This window comes from Marmota flaviventris, chromosome 10 (assembly GCF_047511675.1).
Source record: "Marmota flaviventris isolate mMarFla1 chromosome 10, mMarFla1.hap1, whole genome shotgun sequence".
Classification (NCBI taxonomy): Eukaryota; Metazoa; Chordata; class Mammalia; order Rodentia; family Sciuridae; genus Marmota; species Marmota flaviventris.
In genome coordinates, this window is record NC_092507.1 from 86,448,939 (window position 1) to 86,465,311 (window position 16,373).

General features: G+C 47.8%; 1 protein-coding gene across 1 annotated transcript; it reads right to left on the reverse strand.

The window, feature by feature from the left end:
• Positions 1 to 13,032: 13,032 nt before the first annotated feature.
• Positions 13,033 to 15,675, reverse strand: LOC114081536 (PRAME family member 6-like). The gene is made up of 3 exons (XM_071618622.1): positions 15,389 to 15,675; positions 14,429 to 15,010; positions 13,033 to 13,606 (listed from the first exon to the last, which is right to left on the reverse strand). Exons 1-3 carry the CDS (start codon positions 15,673 to 15,675, stop codon positions 13,033 to 13,035), a joined length of 1,443 nt encoding a protein of 480 aa, XP_071474723.1.
• Positions 15,676 to 16,373: the final 698 nt, after the last annotated feature.

Sequence of the window (16,373 nt, forward strand, 5' to 3'; positions counted from 1 at the left end):
ACTTAATATTGCTGTTACAGAAAAAACCCATACATTTTATTCCTCTAGAATTATGTATTTCTCTTATGATAAGAACTTTTTTGATAATACCAGTAAAATACTTTCATAATACATATCAAAATTACATTAAACTCTTATCCCTTTCTCTTGTATCTTTTCTTTACAATGCAACTACTATAGACCTACATGTATCTTTTCTTTACAATGCAACTACTACAGACCTACATGTAAAAGATTCCAGGAGTTTAGCAGAACAAGAGAAATATTTTAAGCAGGGACGTAGTAAAAGCTTTGGATTGAAGTCTTAAATCATAACATTTTGTGGTTTATGTAATGCTTTATGTATATCTATAAAAACCGGTAAATATTCCTTCTTATAGTTTTATTTTTAATTAAAAAACTACTCACATATGTTTATGGGGTACCATGTGATGTTTCAGATAAATTAGCATATGCATCACCTCAGTATTTATCATTTCTTTGTGATGAGAGCATTTAAAATTCTGTCTTAGCTATTTTGAAAAACACATTATTACCAATTATAGCCCTCCTCCTATCTAACTTAACCTCATGCCTGTTTACCTAAGTCTCCCCTTTTCCTCATCTACCCTCCTGGCTGCCTCCTGCCTCCCTGCCACACACATGAGACTTGGTAAACACCATTGTACTCTCCACTTCTATGATTTTGACTCTTAGATTCCACATGTTAAGTGAGAGCATAGGTTTTTTTCTCCCACTACTTGGCTTATTTCACTTAACATAGTCTCCTCACTTAAGATACTGTCATCCATATTTTTATAAATGCAGAATTTCCTGTTTCCATAGGGTGAATAGTATTTCACTGTGGATGTATACCCCCATATCACCTTTTAAAGAATCCCTTCATGTGTGGAGGGACACTTAGGTTATTTCTGTATCTTGGCTATTGCAAGCAATGCCTCAGTTAACATGGTGGTATATACACTAAGAGCCACAAGTTTCTTGAGGAAACTGCCCATAAAATTATAAAATATGTGACTATAGAAAGTGTTCACAGCTATTATTTTCACCTGTGTTTTTAGAACATTCACAAAGGGCAAAAAGACTTTTTCTTCAAATATACAGCACTTTTTTAAATAACAGATAACCTCAGTTTTTCTTAATTTTTAAGAGCTAACTTTTTATTTATTTTTTTCATGTTATTGTACATTTCTTTGTCTTATTCAGAAAGGTGTTAGTTTTATGCATCTCTGACAAACATTTTTACCTTCTTCTGAAAGGCCTAGTTTGGACTAGGTATAGATGCCACAGTTCACATCAACTTCTGAGTTCTATATTCCCTTGTTGCTTTCTCCATTTTTTCTATAATTGCAGGACTGGGATTGAACCTCACGCTTCGTTGTCCTTCATTCACAAAGCTACATTCCCAACCCTTTTAACAAGTGTGATGAGATGTATCCATCATACAGTACCATGTAGAATGTATCCACCATCCAGTACTACTATTAGTGCCAGGTAGAATAGTTCCATTGCCCTAAAAATCCACTATGTACCATATTGTCTTCCTTCCTCTACTCCAACCCCAGATCCTTTCACTTTCATTTTAGTTTTACCTTTTTCAGTAGGTCACAGTTCATAAACTGATTTTAATTTCCTATGTCCTTGCAGGATTTTTAATCTTATTGAAATTGGGGTGTTTTGTTTGATTTTCTAGACTGGGTGTGTGTCCTCAAAATTTCATTATGAGGTCTTTTCTTGGATTAATCTAGGAATTTTTGTTTCATTTTTTTATTGTGTCTTCTGTGTCTGTATTGTTCTTTCTAAAAGGTGTGGAATTGATGAATTTGTATAGCTGTAGCCAAATGAATTTTCTTTCTTCAATGAGTTTGACTTTTAGACTCTATATAAGTGAGATCAAGCAGTATTTGTCTGTGTCTGGGTTATTTCACTTGGCATAATATCCTCCAGGTTTATCTACATTGTTGCAAAAGGCAAAATTTCTCCCCCTCACCCCAGTTCATGGCACCTCGCCTTCCTGCGAAGCAGAGCCGTGGTGCGGGGGATTCAGTAGCTTCTGGTGAAGTGGGGGTATGGGTGGGGGTGAGGGTAGGGTGTGGGACTCTGCTGGCCAGGTCCTCGCTGGCCACTCTGCCACCATCCAGTCTGCCTCCAGGCACCACATGACCCTGGGAATGTCCAGCATGTGTGAAGCCGAAATGCCCAGCCACTTAGCATTGGCCTACCCTTGCCTAGGCCCGAAGTCCCAGACAGGCCCCTCTCAGCACCTTGCCATGGAGCGTTCTCCCAGCCCAAGTCGCTGGCATCCAAGGCACCCTGCCAGTCCCGGACCTGATGCTCCTCCAGCAGCCGGTTGTGCTCGGCCCAGTCTCGTCCCCCTCTGGGGCCAGGGGGGGAGGCCCCGGCCTTCAGTTATCCTCTTGTCAGAGCTGTAGTCCCCCCAGCCATCGCGGGAGTCCCGGCCATGGCGCTCTGGACGTCCTCCATGGTCATGGCGGTCATCTGAATAGTGCTGAGCTTCTCGCTCTCCCCTGGCTCTGGCGGCATAGGAGATCCCCACACACACACACACCCAGGTTATGGGGTCTTCCGCCTGGAGGGTCGAGTCCCCTCTACACGGCTGCGGGGGTATACGAGCGCTCCCCCCCCATACCCAGGTGGGAGGGGTCTCCCGCCAGAAGGGGAAAGTACCCTCTACCATGGCTGTGGTGGTGCAACAGCTCGCCCTGACACCAAGGTGGGAGCGGTCTCCTGCCTGGAGGGGTGAATCCCCACTCCCTTGGCTTCAGGGGTATAGGAGCTCACCCCCCACACCAGGGAGGAGGGATCTCCCACCTGGAGGACCAAATCCTCTCTACCCTGGCTGTGGTGGTATAGGATCTCCCCCCACACACAGTCCCCTTTACCCTGGCTGTGGTGGTATATGAGATCCCGCTGACACACAGGTGGGAGGGATCTCCTGCCAGGAGGGGCAAGTATTTTCTACCCTGGCTGTGGTGGTATATGAGCTCCTGCTGACAGCCAGGTTGGAGGGGTCTCTGGCCTGGATGGGCTAGTCTCCTCTACCCTGGCTAAGGTGGTATACAAGTTCCCCACAACACCCAGGTGGGAGGGGTCTCCTGCCTTGAGGGGCGAATCCCCTCTTCCCTGGATGCTGTGGTATGAGTTCCTCCCCCACACCCTAGTGGGAAGGTCTCCAGCCTGAAGGGGAGAGTCCCTTCAACCCTGGCTGAGGGGATATAAGAGGCCCATCCTAACTGCAGAAAGGAGAGGACACTGGCCTGGAGAGGCAAGTCGCTGCTACCCAGCTGTAGCTGTATAAGAACCCTCCCTCGCCAGACACCCATGTCGGAGGGGTCTTCCGTCTGGAAGGGCGAGCCCCCTCTACCCAGGCTTAGGCGGTACAGGAGTTACCCCCATTCCCAGGTGGGAGGTGTCTCTCGCCTGGAGGTGTGGGTTGCCTCTACCCTGGCTTCTGGGGTATATTAGCTCCACCAGACACCCAGGTGGAAGGGGTCTTGCGCCTGGAGGGGCAAGTCCTCTCTACCCTGGCTGCAGTGATATAGGAGGTGCCCCCTACACCCAGGTGGGAGGGGTCTCCTGCCTGGAGTGGGAGTCCCCTCTCCCCTGCCTGTAGCACTATATGTACTTCCCTGACAATCAGGTGGAAAATCGGTGGAAGGGATTTTCCACATGGAGGGTTGAGTCCCCTCTCCCCTGACTTTGGCAGTATAGGAGCTCCTCGTAACACCCAGGTTATGGGGCCTGTTGACTGGAGAGGCGAGTCCCCTCTACACTAGCTGCAGGGTTATACGAGCTCCCCCTGACACCCAGATAGGAGGGGTCTCCCGATTGGATGGGCAAGTTTCCTTAATCCTTGTTGCGGAGGTAGGGGAGCTCACCCAGACAGCCAGGTGGGAGGGGTCTCCTGACTGGAAGGGCAAGTCTGCTCTACCCTGGCTGCAGCAGTGTAGGAACTGTTGGGTGCAGAGCAGGCTGAACTGTGTTGTCTGCAGGGCAGGCTGAACAGATGTTGGCTGCAAGATAGCCCACACACTCAAACCCCCCTCTATCTGGTCCTTTATCACTTGTTTGCCTCAAGTCTGAACATTCAACCCTGCTTAAGGCTGAACACTTAACCCCCCCTTGGGCCAACAAGGCAGCTTGCAGACCCAGAAGCCCGATTAGATTTGGGCTATAAAAACTCCCTCCTGCCAGGCCCCCCTCTCTCTCCCTCTCTCTCTTGCTCTTTCTCTCTTGCTCTCTCTCTCTTGCTATCTCTCTTGCTTTCTCTGTTTCTCTCCTGTGTGCGCTTCCTCTCTCTCTCTCTCTCTCTCTCTCTCTCTCTCTCTCTCTCTCTCTCTCTCTCCTTCTTTCTTTTCTCTTTGTTGCACTGCTGCAATAAAGATCTTTTGGTTGCTCTGAGTGTTGTGGTCACTTTCCTTTCAGGAACTCCCATTTGCCCCAGTCTGGCTGGGCAAAAAATAACCTAGCCGCCAGGAGGCACTTGTAGGTTCAAACAGGAACTCCTTTATTGCCCGAACTCCACCAGCACCCACACGCACACCCCGGGAACTCTCTCACCCTCCACCGGTCTCTCAGAACCCTGGGAGAACTCCATGGGAACTCCAAAGTAATGGCACCTGAGACAGCAAGAGCCACCCTATTGCAAGACAGTAAAGGTCAAATATACAATTGAATACACAGCTTAACATAACCATCATCATCTCAATGGCTCGCTGGCCTCACCTCTCCTTTCTGGCAATATGCCATGCTGTCATCCTGACTCAGCTGTGGCCCTCAACACCCCCTGACACCCTGCGGGAGGAGTCTCCCGCCTGGAGGGGCAAGTCCCCTCTATCCTGGCTTTGTGGTGTAGGAGCTCTCCAGGACACCCAGGTGGAAGGGGTCTCCCTCCTAGAGGGTCCAGTCCCCTCTACCCTGGCTGCAGCAGAATAAGAGCTCCCCCAGAAACCCAGGTGGGAGAGGTCTCCCGCCTGGAGGGGCGAGACCCTCTTCCCTGGCTGTGACAGTATAGGATCTCCTTCTCACATCCAGGTTGGAGGGTTCTGCCAATTGGAGGGACAAGTCCCCTCTACACTTGCTGGAGAGGGATAGGAGCTCACCCAGAAACCCACGTGGGAGGGGTCTACCAACTGAAAGGGCAAGTCCGCTCTACCCTGGTTACAACAGTATAGGAATTCCCCCTGACACCCAGGTGGGAGGGGTGTCCCGCCTAGAGGGGTGACTCCCCACAATCCTGGCTGAGGTGGTGTACCAGCTCTCCTAGACACCCAGGTGGGAGGGGTCTCTGCTTGAAGGGGTGAGTCCCCTCTATTCTGGCTGCTATGGTATAGGAGCTCCATCCCCCATGCCCAGATGGGAGGGGTCTCCCTCCTTAAGGGGTGAGTCCCTCTACCCTGGCTGCAGTGGTTTACTAGCTTTCCCTGATACCCAGATTGGATGGGTCTCTCTCTTGGAGGTATGCGTCCCCTCTACCCTGGCTGTGGCTGTAAAGGACCTCCCCCTGACAGCCAGCTGGTAGGGTCTCTGGATTGAAGAGGTGAATCCTCTCTATACTGGATGCAGTGGTATAAGAGTTTGCCTTCACCCAGGTGGGAGAGGTCGTCCACCTTGAGTGTAGTGTCCCCTCTACCCTGTCTGTGGCAGTATATGAACTCCCCTGACAACAATATGGAAGGGATCTTCCGCCTGGAGGGTCGAGTCCCCTCTCCCCTGGGTCTAGCGGTATAGGAGCTCCCCCCCCCCCCACAACCAGGTTATGGGGTCTCCCACCTGGAGGGGCGAGTCCCCTATACCTTGGCTAATGCGGTATAGAAGTTACTACCATTCCCAGGTGGGAGGTGTTTCTGGACTGGAGGTGCCAGTTACCTCTACCTGGCTGCTGAGGTATATGAGCGCCCGCCCCCCATATCCAGATGGAAGGAGTCTCTGCCTGAAGGGGTGAGTCCCCTCTACACTGGCTGAAGTGGTTTACTAGCTTTCACTGACACCCCGGAGAGAGGTATCTCTGGCCTGAAGGGGCGAGTTCCCTCTACCATTGCTGGGGTAAATAATCTCCCCCTGACACCCAGGTGGGAGGGACTCCAGTCTGGAGAGGCCAGGCCACTTTACCCTGGCTGCAGTGGTATAGGAGTTCCCCCTAAACCCAGATGGAAGGGGTCTCCTGCCTCCTGTTGGGAGACCCCCTACACTGCTTGTGGGAGTATATGAACCCCCCTGAACAACCAGGTGGAACGGATATTCCGCCTGGAGGGTCGAGTCCCCTCTCCCATGGGTATGAGCTCCCCCATCACCCAGGTTATGGGGTCACAAGACTGGAGGGGCGAGTGCCCTCTACCCGGGCTAAGGCGGTATAGGAGTTACCTCCATCCCCAAGTGGTAGGTGTCTCTTGCATGGAGGTGGGAGTTGCTGCTACTCTGGCTGCTGGGGTATATGAGCTCACCAGACACCCAGGTGGGAGGGGTGTTCTGCCTGGAGGGGCTAGTCCCCTCAACCCTGGCTAAGGAAGTATAGGAGTTACCCCCATTCCCAGGTGGGAGGTGTCTCTTGCCTGTAGGTGCTAGTCGCCTCTACCCTGGCTGCTAGGGTATATGAGCTCCACCTGACACCCAGGTGGGAGGGGTCTTCCACCTGGAGCAGGGAGTCCCCTCTGCCGCCCGGCTGGCTGGGCAAACTAACCAGGGGGTGACGAATAACTTGTGTACATTGATACAGCAGGAGTAGGAGCAGGACAGGAGCAGTATTTATACATTCCACACAGCTTATCTAATTAGCATAAACTAGATACAGCAGTCAACCAATCAGGAATCTCCACACTTAATGGCTCGCTTTTGTTACTTCTCAAACCACTCCCTCTGGCATTTTGCCAGGCACCATCCAGACTTGTTTACGAACTTTAACATTCCCCTGGCAAAATGCCAGGCATTATTTTGACTTGTTTACAGACTCTAACACCCCTCTACCCTGGCTGCAGAGGTATAGGAGCTCACCCAGACACCCAGGTGGGAGGGGTCTCCCAACTGGAAGGGAGAGTCCGCTCTACCCTGGCTGCAGCAGTATAAGAACTCCTCCTGACACCCAGGTGGAAGGGGTCTCCCTCCTGGAACTGGAGTCCCCTCTACCCATAACACCCAGATAGAAGGGGTCTCCCATCTGGAGGGGAGAGTTCCCTCTACCCAGCCTGTAGTGGTATAGGAACTCCCCAGCCACCCAGGTGGGAGGGGTCCCCCAACTGAAGGAGAAAGTACCCTCTACCATGGCTACAGTGGTATAAGATCTCCCCCTGACACCCATGTGGGAGGGGTCTCCTGCCTGGAAAAGCAATTCCCCACTACTCTGTATTTACTGAATTTTTAAAAAATGCTACAACTGTGGCTCAGTGATTTAGTGTCCTTGGGTTCTACTCCTGGTACAAAAAGGGGAAAAAAGAGGAGAAAAAAAAAGTGACTTGGGTACCTTGTTCTTTTGCTGAATAAAATTTTGGGGTGGGGAGTATTAAAGGCTATCATTCTGCTTATCAGAGGAATAGGTTGTTATTTTTTTACTTGATTTAAAAAAATACATCACAGCAGAATGCATTATAATGCTTATTACATGTATACAGTACATTTTTTTTTATATCTCTGGTTGTATATAAAGTATGTTGACACCAATTCTTGTCTTCATACATGTATTTGTATAATGATGTCCATCACATTCCACCATCCTTGCTAATCCCCTGCGCCCTTATTTTCCCTCCCACACCTCTGCCCTATCTAGAATTCATCTATTCTTCCCAAGGTCCCCCTCCCTACCCCATTATGAGTCAGCCTCCTTAAAGCTGAGAAAATATTTGGCATTTGTTTTGGGGGGGAATTTCTAACTTCACTTAGCATTATCTTCTCCAATGCCATCCATCCACCTGTAAATGCCATGATATGTTTTCTCTTTTAATGCTGAGTAAAATTCCATTGTGTATATATGCCACATTTTTTTTTATCCATTCATCCACTGAAGGACATCAAATTTGGCTCCACAGTTTACCTATTGTGAATTGTGCTGCTATAAACATTGATGTGGCTGTGTCCCTGTAGGATGCTGTTTTTAAGTCCTTTGGGCATAGTCTGAGGAGATTAATAGCTTTGTTAAATGGTAATTCCATTCCCAAATTTCCAAGGAATCTCCATAATGCTTTCTGTATTGGCTGCACCAATGACTTCATTCTGAGTTTCCACTGGGTTTTGGACAGAGACTTGTCTTTATCAGGCTGTGCCTGATTCATACTAGAGGGCTCTGGAGGCTGTCCATGGTGGACCTGCAGGTTCATTTTCAACTGGAATTACTCAGGCTTAGGCCATTTTTAGGTTAAGGCCATCCTTACAGCTAGCCTGGACCATAGCTTGGAGACCCCACCGAAATCCTGATTAGGACCTGCTGCTAGGTGACAAAACATATTGGGGGCACAGGTCACACCTTAGGCACTAACCCCAAACCACATCAGGAGGCAGAATAATACATTTGACTTTTTCATTCCTATCAACTGATGGTGGACCCTGCCTTACTTGGAGACTCCCATGTTGAGTGGGGAATTCCTTGACACAGGAAGGGCTTTCATTCAGAGGCCAACTACACTACACCTCAGCTACAAGCAAAAACTAACACATATTACCTATCTATATATGTGTGTATGCACCATCACTAACTTATTCTATTACCCCTGAAGAGTCCTGCTGGCCTCCCTCACCAGAGTTCTTGAGAGTTCAGAGAAGGGGAACATGATGGAGATGTAGAGACTGCTCTGTAGCTCTGGGGTTGGGTGTTACCTGTCTTGCTGGGACAGCCCACCCATTGCTTTATTTGATGAATCATATTCTATGGAAAAGCCTTTGTGTATCCCCCATAGAAAAATAAAAACACACACTCACTCTCTCCTTCCAGTGTGGAAGCAGCACTCTTAAGATTTCAGAAGTGGCCTGCCCTTGCATTTCGAAATTTTTTCTGTACTCTATGGTTTCTTGGTGTATCTCACAGCCAGCTTTCTGCAGGAAGGAAACACAGCATATCTTCCAGTCCAGTGCAGGCCACAGGTGAGAGTACAGGCTCTTGAAGGTGTTGGATCTAATGGGAAGTCAGCCCTTTTATATTTTATTTTGAGAAAAGTTCTCACTAAGTTGTTCAGGAACTTGCTAAGTTGCTGAGGATAGCTTTCAATTTGCAATCCTCCTGCCTCAGTTTCCTGAGGGATTACATGCATACAGAAGTGTGCCTGGCTTACATAACAGGGATATTTAAACTTTCACATAACTAATAGGAAAGTTAAAAACAAAATGGTGAGTGTTAAGCATGGCCACAGTAAGAGGTTAAGGAATGCAGGAAACCAGGAGAAGGAAACCAAGGCAACCAAAGCAAATGTTACAAGGAAAAAGATGGAATACAGAGTACTGGTATCAGAGCAGAGGGGGTTCTGTTCAGCTTAAAATGCTCTTTGGTAACTATAAAAATTTTCTAAATCCCAGAGGAAGCCCAAAGAAAAAAACAAAATGACAGCATGTTCACAAATGACAAAGAAGGAAATCCAAACTTATCCCAGAAGAAAACACCAACCCACAGAAACAGACTAGAGTGTAATGGAGGAAAACAGAGAAAAAGATCTAAAGAGAAATCAGAAAAAGTAACTAAAAATGAATAAGACCAGTCAGAAATAATTCTGTATCTTTCAATCAAAAACCTTGAATTTAAAGGGATTAAACTCCCCAATTATAAGATGTAAAGTGACTGATTGGATTTTCTTTTTTATAATGGACTCAGTTACCTGCTGTCTACAAGAAAGTCATTTCACCTCAGGACACACACAGAGTGACAGTGAAGGGATGGAAAAGATATTCCACATGAAGAAAACCAACCTAGAGCAGGAATGGCTAGACTCCTGACAGATAAAATAGACTACAGATTAAAACACAATAAAAAAAAAAAAAAAAAAAAAAAAACCAAGGTGATGCCACCATGATAAAGTCGTCAATTCAGCAACATGAGACAGGAATTGTACACATACATGTACCCAACACCCGAAAACCCACATGTGCAAAACAGATATTACTGGAATGTAAAAGAAGAAGTCAACTACTACACAGTAAGAACAGTGGGGGCTTCAACTCCCCTTTTCAGCACTGGACAGATCATCTCTGCACACAGTAGACATTTACCGACCATCCCACTCAACTACTGCAGAGCAAACATCCTTCTCAACAGCACACGACACATTCTCCATTTATTCTCAAAATAAATCTCCATAAATTTAATAAGAATGGAATCCGTAACAGGGGGAACACCTGGACAGTTACAAAGCATGGGAGTTCTTCAGCGTGTTCCCCAACAACCAATGGGTCATTGAAGAAATCAAAACATTGTCATGTATGTAAGAAATAAGAAAAATAAATAAAAATTTAAAAAGAAAGTGTAAAATGCCTGCAGACCAATGAACAGGACCACACAAGATATTCAAACCTGGGGATACATCAAAAGAAATTCTAACTGGGAAGTCCTCAGCAAGAAATACCTTTATTAGGAAAATAGATCTTAAATAAATTGCCCGATATTGCATGTCAAGGGACTGGAAAAAATAAGGATAAGTCATGCCCAAGTTTGTAAATTTGGGAGAAGGAATAAAATCATAAAACTTCTCGAGTAGCTGAGATCCCAGGCATGTGCCACTGCAACCGGCTTTTCATAATTGTTTGTTATTGTTTTGGGGACCAGGCAGTGAACTCAAGGGTGCCACATGAGTGAACCCCATCCCCAGGTAGGATTTTGAAACAGGGTCTCAAAAACATGTTTACAACCTCACTAAATTGCTGAGGGTGGCTTTGAACTAACCATCCTCCTGCCTCACCACCTGAACTGCTGGAACTACAGCTGAGCAACACCAAGCCGGCTTTTGCAGTTGTTTTTGGCAGAGAATCTTTCAGAACATCAATTTGACCCACCTGTCCAGACCAATTAAAGAATGCATTCCATTGTTTTCATGTGGGTTTTGGATCCTTCTTTTTGAACATTTCTAACAGATAGACAGCTCTATTCCAATTAAACCTTACCAATGTAATCACATCATTTTTGGATTTATTTATTTGTTTACTTATTTCTGTGATGCCTTGGATGGAATCCAGGCCCTTCCACATGCTAGCAAGTGCTCCACAACTGAGAAATGTCTCCAGCTCCCTGAGTTAGCTTTGATGAAGTTCACTCATTTCTCTAGAATAGCAAGGTTTCTGGGTTTCTAAATTGTGGAGGTAAAATTGGCCAGTGTTCCAGAAGGGACTGTAGAGTCTTTGGATACAGGTGTACAAAGGACTCTGCATCATTCAGTAGCCAAGGAGTAAAACCCAGTCCCCACTTCCTGACCCGGCCACCCTTACAAACCCGGTCCTGTTTGTTATGACATCCTACTGTTGTGTGCTCTCTCAAAGCACAAATCAACCTAGAGTCAAAAGATGAGGAACTCAAAGAGAGGTGAGTGCTTTATCCCCAGGCTTCTGAGAAAACAAAGTGCCCTCACAACCCTTCCAGTGATCAATGGGTCTGGAGGCATCAGAATATCTTCAAGACCCATTTTAGTCATGATAACTCTTAAAAGAACACATGATGACAGATCTCATTATGCAGATTTTCCTTGACTATATTTGATCCTAGAATCCAACAAATTGAATGCCATTCAGAACCTTCCACCTGCCCCACACATGCAAGCTTGACTTAGAGCCCAAGAAAAGAAAGTGCCATAAAGAGGGATCAAGGCACAAAGATCACACTGTGGGTGACAGAGAGGCCAGCTGTGCTCAGCCCAGACTCTGCTACCAGTTCCAAGAGTGAGCTACACTCTTTTTACACATCAAAGTGGGTTCCAGTTCACTATGTGAGGGGGATTATTCAAGCCATAATTAAAACACGTCCACAGGCAGTTTTAGAACACTTCAAATGAAGACTGAGTGGACCTCGTTCTCATCCTTGGATGGGAAACTAAGGCTAAGGTCTCTCCACAACCCCATCAGTGCAGTCCTCAGTGGAAGGAAGTGTTAGGGCAATATCTGTCAGTTATGTGCAACTCCCGCCCCACCAGAGCTTGTAATTGATTCAGTTTCATTTTGAAATATTTTCAAGTGTTATCTACATATATGATTCTACTATTTTGCTGAAAGGTAATTTGGATACATTCAAGGGGCACCACTAGTTTAAATGAGGACAGACTACCTAGGTGGATGACAGGCAAGGTTTGGTGAGGCCCAGAGGCTCTGATCAATGTACAGCATGGACACCTCCTGCAGGCACTAGGAGTGAGACAATTGGGCCTGTCTTGTGCACAGATGCCCTTGCCCAGCACATCCAGGGACTGGGACCTGAATTTTCTGGGTCTACATAGAGACCCATCAGGAGGGGCCAGCGTTGAATGTCTGGGTGGCACTGAGGTCCATTGAGAAGAGGTTTTCTTGCAATGGCTCATGTTCAATGGCTACATAGAATGTTCCATTCCACCTGTGTGAACCTGCAAGTGTTAAGCCACAGAGTAGCCACATATCATGACCAGATTTCAGTTTGATACCTTGACTTCTTGGGCCTGAACCTCATTGTTCACCAACTACTCAATGCCTTCTTTCTCCACAGAACCTGGAGAATCCCAAAGTTTCATTAGGAAGCCAGGTAAATCCAGTGCACAAGACGTCAGAAGACTAACCTTGAGATTCTGTTCATTTCTGACTATTTATGGACCAGCCATGAAACACAATAGATTCTTTCTGTGCCCATCAAGCCTAAATCCCATTCTAGAAATCCAGGTCTCTATGTATGTCTCTATAAAGACACATGTCCTGAAGGTCCTATCCTCAGGGGGCTTCCTTCCAATGGAGCCCCCTGCTGTACTTTCCTTTCCCCATGGACACTCCAGGCAAAGTCTGAAATGGTGGGCTCTGTGTTCCCTATAAGGTGACCTTATATCCTGGTTATACCTCCAATTGCCTAGAAATATGTTTTTGAAACACCCCAAACTAGGCAGGTGTTGGACAGGAGCAGTGAATGAGGCCCTGGTTATACATGAACTTGTAGCCACAATGATGACAGGGGACAGTACAGAACACAAGGATGTTTGGCTGCCTAAAGTCCCTCACTATTGCTGTCAGCTCAGCACAGAGTTGGGAACATCTCCCTGGGTGGATGGTACCCCAGGCATCATAGCTCTCCACAGGGGCAGGGTACAGCTCTATGCTCAACTGGCTCAGCCTGGCAGTGTGAAGCAGCAGGTCCCTCAGTGTTGACATAGAGAGGCAGTTCCCATGGAAGCTCAAGATCACAAGCTGGGTGCAGCGGCTCAGGGCAGGCAGAAGAGTCTGGAGCTGGGAGTCAGTGATCCCGCAATCTTCCAAGTCCAGACTGTTCAGGGTGGTTGCAGTGCTGTCCAGCAGGATTTGGAGGGGCTCCAGACTGAAATCGGTCAGTTTGATGCCCCTCAGTTCCAGGTGTCTGAGCTGTCTGGTGTTTGGATATCGGGAAAGATAATTCCAGTCAGAATCTGACAGTGGGCAATTGGTTATTGAGAGGGTCTTCAGGGGGGTCTTCAGGTGCCTAAGAAAAAAACGGAAAGTTAGTACTGAGGAGCAATGTCAAGGAGGGAGAAGACAAATTGGCCCAAACCCAAAGTCACCCTAGTGATCTGACAATGGCCCACACCTAGAATGCTGCCTTTTGCAGAATCTGCTCATTCACATCACCCCATGTCAGGGTGAGCCTTTCACCACATCGCCTGTGAACAGATGAGTCCATATTTCTGTGTCCCCTCCTCACTGCCAAGCAGAAAGTCACAGGTCTGGCCACAGGAGGTCATGGGGAGTCATGTATGAAGGACACATTTGGGCAGGATGTAACAAAATCCCCTGGGGTTAACCCTCTGAGAGGCTCACACCCTATATCCTCAGCAAGATTTCCACCCCTGCTCCTGACCCTTACACCCAGGATCACTACCTGGAGTTCAGAACAGCCTTCCCCAGGTGGGTATAGAGGCAGGTCCTCTGCTCCCATCTGGGGATCACAGAGCTTTTCTGTTGATGGGTGTAAGTGTGGGGGCTTCCCTCCTTCCAAGCCCTCTTCTCTACCCACTTTCCACCACCTTATTTGGACAGGCCTCCCATGGAGGAAACATCAATCCCATCCCTAGCTCCTGTCCCTCCCAACTGGATTCCCAGCATGGTGGCACTTTCCCAACTCTGGACCCTCGTTTAGGAGTCTGATCCAATGCACATTATGAGATCTAGCTTCAGGATCGAATAGGAACAAAAGGATAGGTTATTTACCTTCCAGTGTCTTATTAACCATGAGAGTTTCAGTGGCTGGTAGGTGCAAATTCCCTGTAACTTTTCTGCAGAGGGTGCTCACACCCATCTTACTCACCTTAGCACCTGTTCCAGGTGGCCATTGAGGAGGAAGACAGCATTGGCACAGAACTTCCGCAGGCAGTCCATCCTGAGGAACTGCGAGGTGAGCTGGGTGAGCAGCTGCTCCTGCTCCTCTTGGGAGGTGTAGGCAGGCACATAGACCTGGGAGACAAGCAGCTTCCTCAGGTTCCTCATCTGGCCCAAGAAAGGAGCACAAGCAGCCAAGGTGGAGGGCACCCAGGCGCAGTGCACTTCCACCTTCTGGACAGAGTCCAGCTGCAGCAGTCGCAGGACCTTCCTGGTGTGACGGGTGGGTTTCCCAAAGATCTTCAGCCTATTGCAACACAGGTGCAGCCTGTCCCTTCTCTGTCTGACCCACAGGAACAAGTGCTTCAGGAATTCATCCAGGGGTCTTTTTCTGAGGCTCAAGTCTATGAAAACCTTGAAGGGTGGCTTAGCTGCCATTGCTGGACCAAGTTTCAAGGTTTGATTCTTCTTAATTTTCTCTGGTGAGCAGGCATCAAACACAGCTCCAGACCACATCCTCCAGAAGTTCTGGGGAACATCCCGCAAATCCAGCACCTGCAGTTTCCACCTCCTGCGGGGACGACAGCAGAGTCTCAGCCCTGAGGCCCCTTCCTTCACCTCTCAGCTGCTGCCCCCTGCTCCACCTCTTCCTTCTGTCTCACTTTTCTCCATCCACGTCCCTCCAATCCAGCCTGGTGACCCCACTTGTACAGACTGAGGCAGGGGCAGTTACTGCCTCCTTTATTTGTCACCACAGCTGCCACAACCACCTCCACATCTGGAAGCCTTTCCCAGATGGGGCTCAGCATGGCCAAGGCCTCTCCACCCCTCCTTGCTGGCAGCACAGGAAGCCTGTGGTGCACAATTCAGCACCCACTCTCCCTGCCTATTCCCATCCCTTCTCTGTCCCCAAGGGTGCTCCCTTCCAGGCCACCTAGGTCCCCCTCACCTGGGGTGATCCTGCTGGGCAAGCAGCATGTCCAGCCCATCCAGGGCCACTTGGATCATCTCAAGCTGTGGCTTCCTCATCAGGGCCCCCAGGGGCAGGCGGGTGAAGGGCCAGGCCTGCACTATTTTCTTCAGGACCTCAGTGTGTCCCCTGCTGAAGGCCTCCACAAAGAGTGGTGGGAAGAGCTCTATGGGCAGGTCCTCCAGATCCAGGAGAGCCCTGGACTTGTTGCTCAGCAGGCTGCGCCCTGCCAGCTCCAGCAGCGTGGGTGGGGACTGGATACTCATCCTGGGGAGTCTGAAAGAAGAAAGATCCTGGAAAATGGTCCAGAGAAAAGGCCACTATCCCATCCATTTCCAGCCTCCTGGAAGGGGGTACTGGGAAGTCTATAATCACACCTCACTCTTATGGGTGAAAGCTTTGGATTATTATGTTGTCCTTTTAAAAGGGGAATTGGAGTGTCATGTAACCTAAACAGTAGGCTCTAGATTCAACAACTATATGGCTGGAAATGGACTTGCCCTTAAATGGGTGACATTCGTTTTAATTTTTTTTAAAAAATGAGCATTTATGAATATTGTGGCCATGTTATAAAACACTTGGAAATTACAAAAGAATCTCATGGATATCTGTTACACATGTGAGATGCTGGCATCTTATTGGGATGTTGAAGAGAACAAACACATCAGAGCAGAGTCTATGAACTGTTCCATGAGATCATTTGAAGCTTTTGGTTTAATTTGTTTAACAAATTATAAATTACAAAACCACATAAGCCATACATTATAGCCTTTATGGGCTGATATTGGCGACTGAATTTAGGACACTCAACCACTGAGCCACTTCCCTAACCCTATTTTGTATTTTAGATGGAGACAGGGTCATACAGATTTGTGTAGCATTTTGTGTTCTGAGGCTGCCTTTGAACTCTAGTCCTCCAGCCTCCTCAACCTCTTGTGTTGGCAGGATTATTGGTGTGTGCGAC

Coding starts and splice junctions, on each gene's coding strand:
- LOC114081536 (XM_071618622.1), bottom strand. CDS start 15,675: ATGAGTATCCAGTCCCCACCCACGCTGCTGGAGCTGGCAGGGCGCAGC. Junction 15,011..15,388: donor GCCCAGCAGGATCACCCCAG/GTGAGGGGGACC, acceptor TCGTCCCCGCAG/GAGGTGGAAACTGCAGGTGC. Junction 13,607..14,428: donor CACCTGGAACAGGTGCTAAG/GTGAGTAAGATG, acceptor TTTTTTTCTTAG/GCACCTGAAGACCCCCCTGA.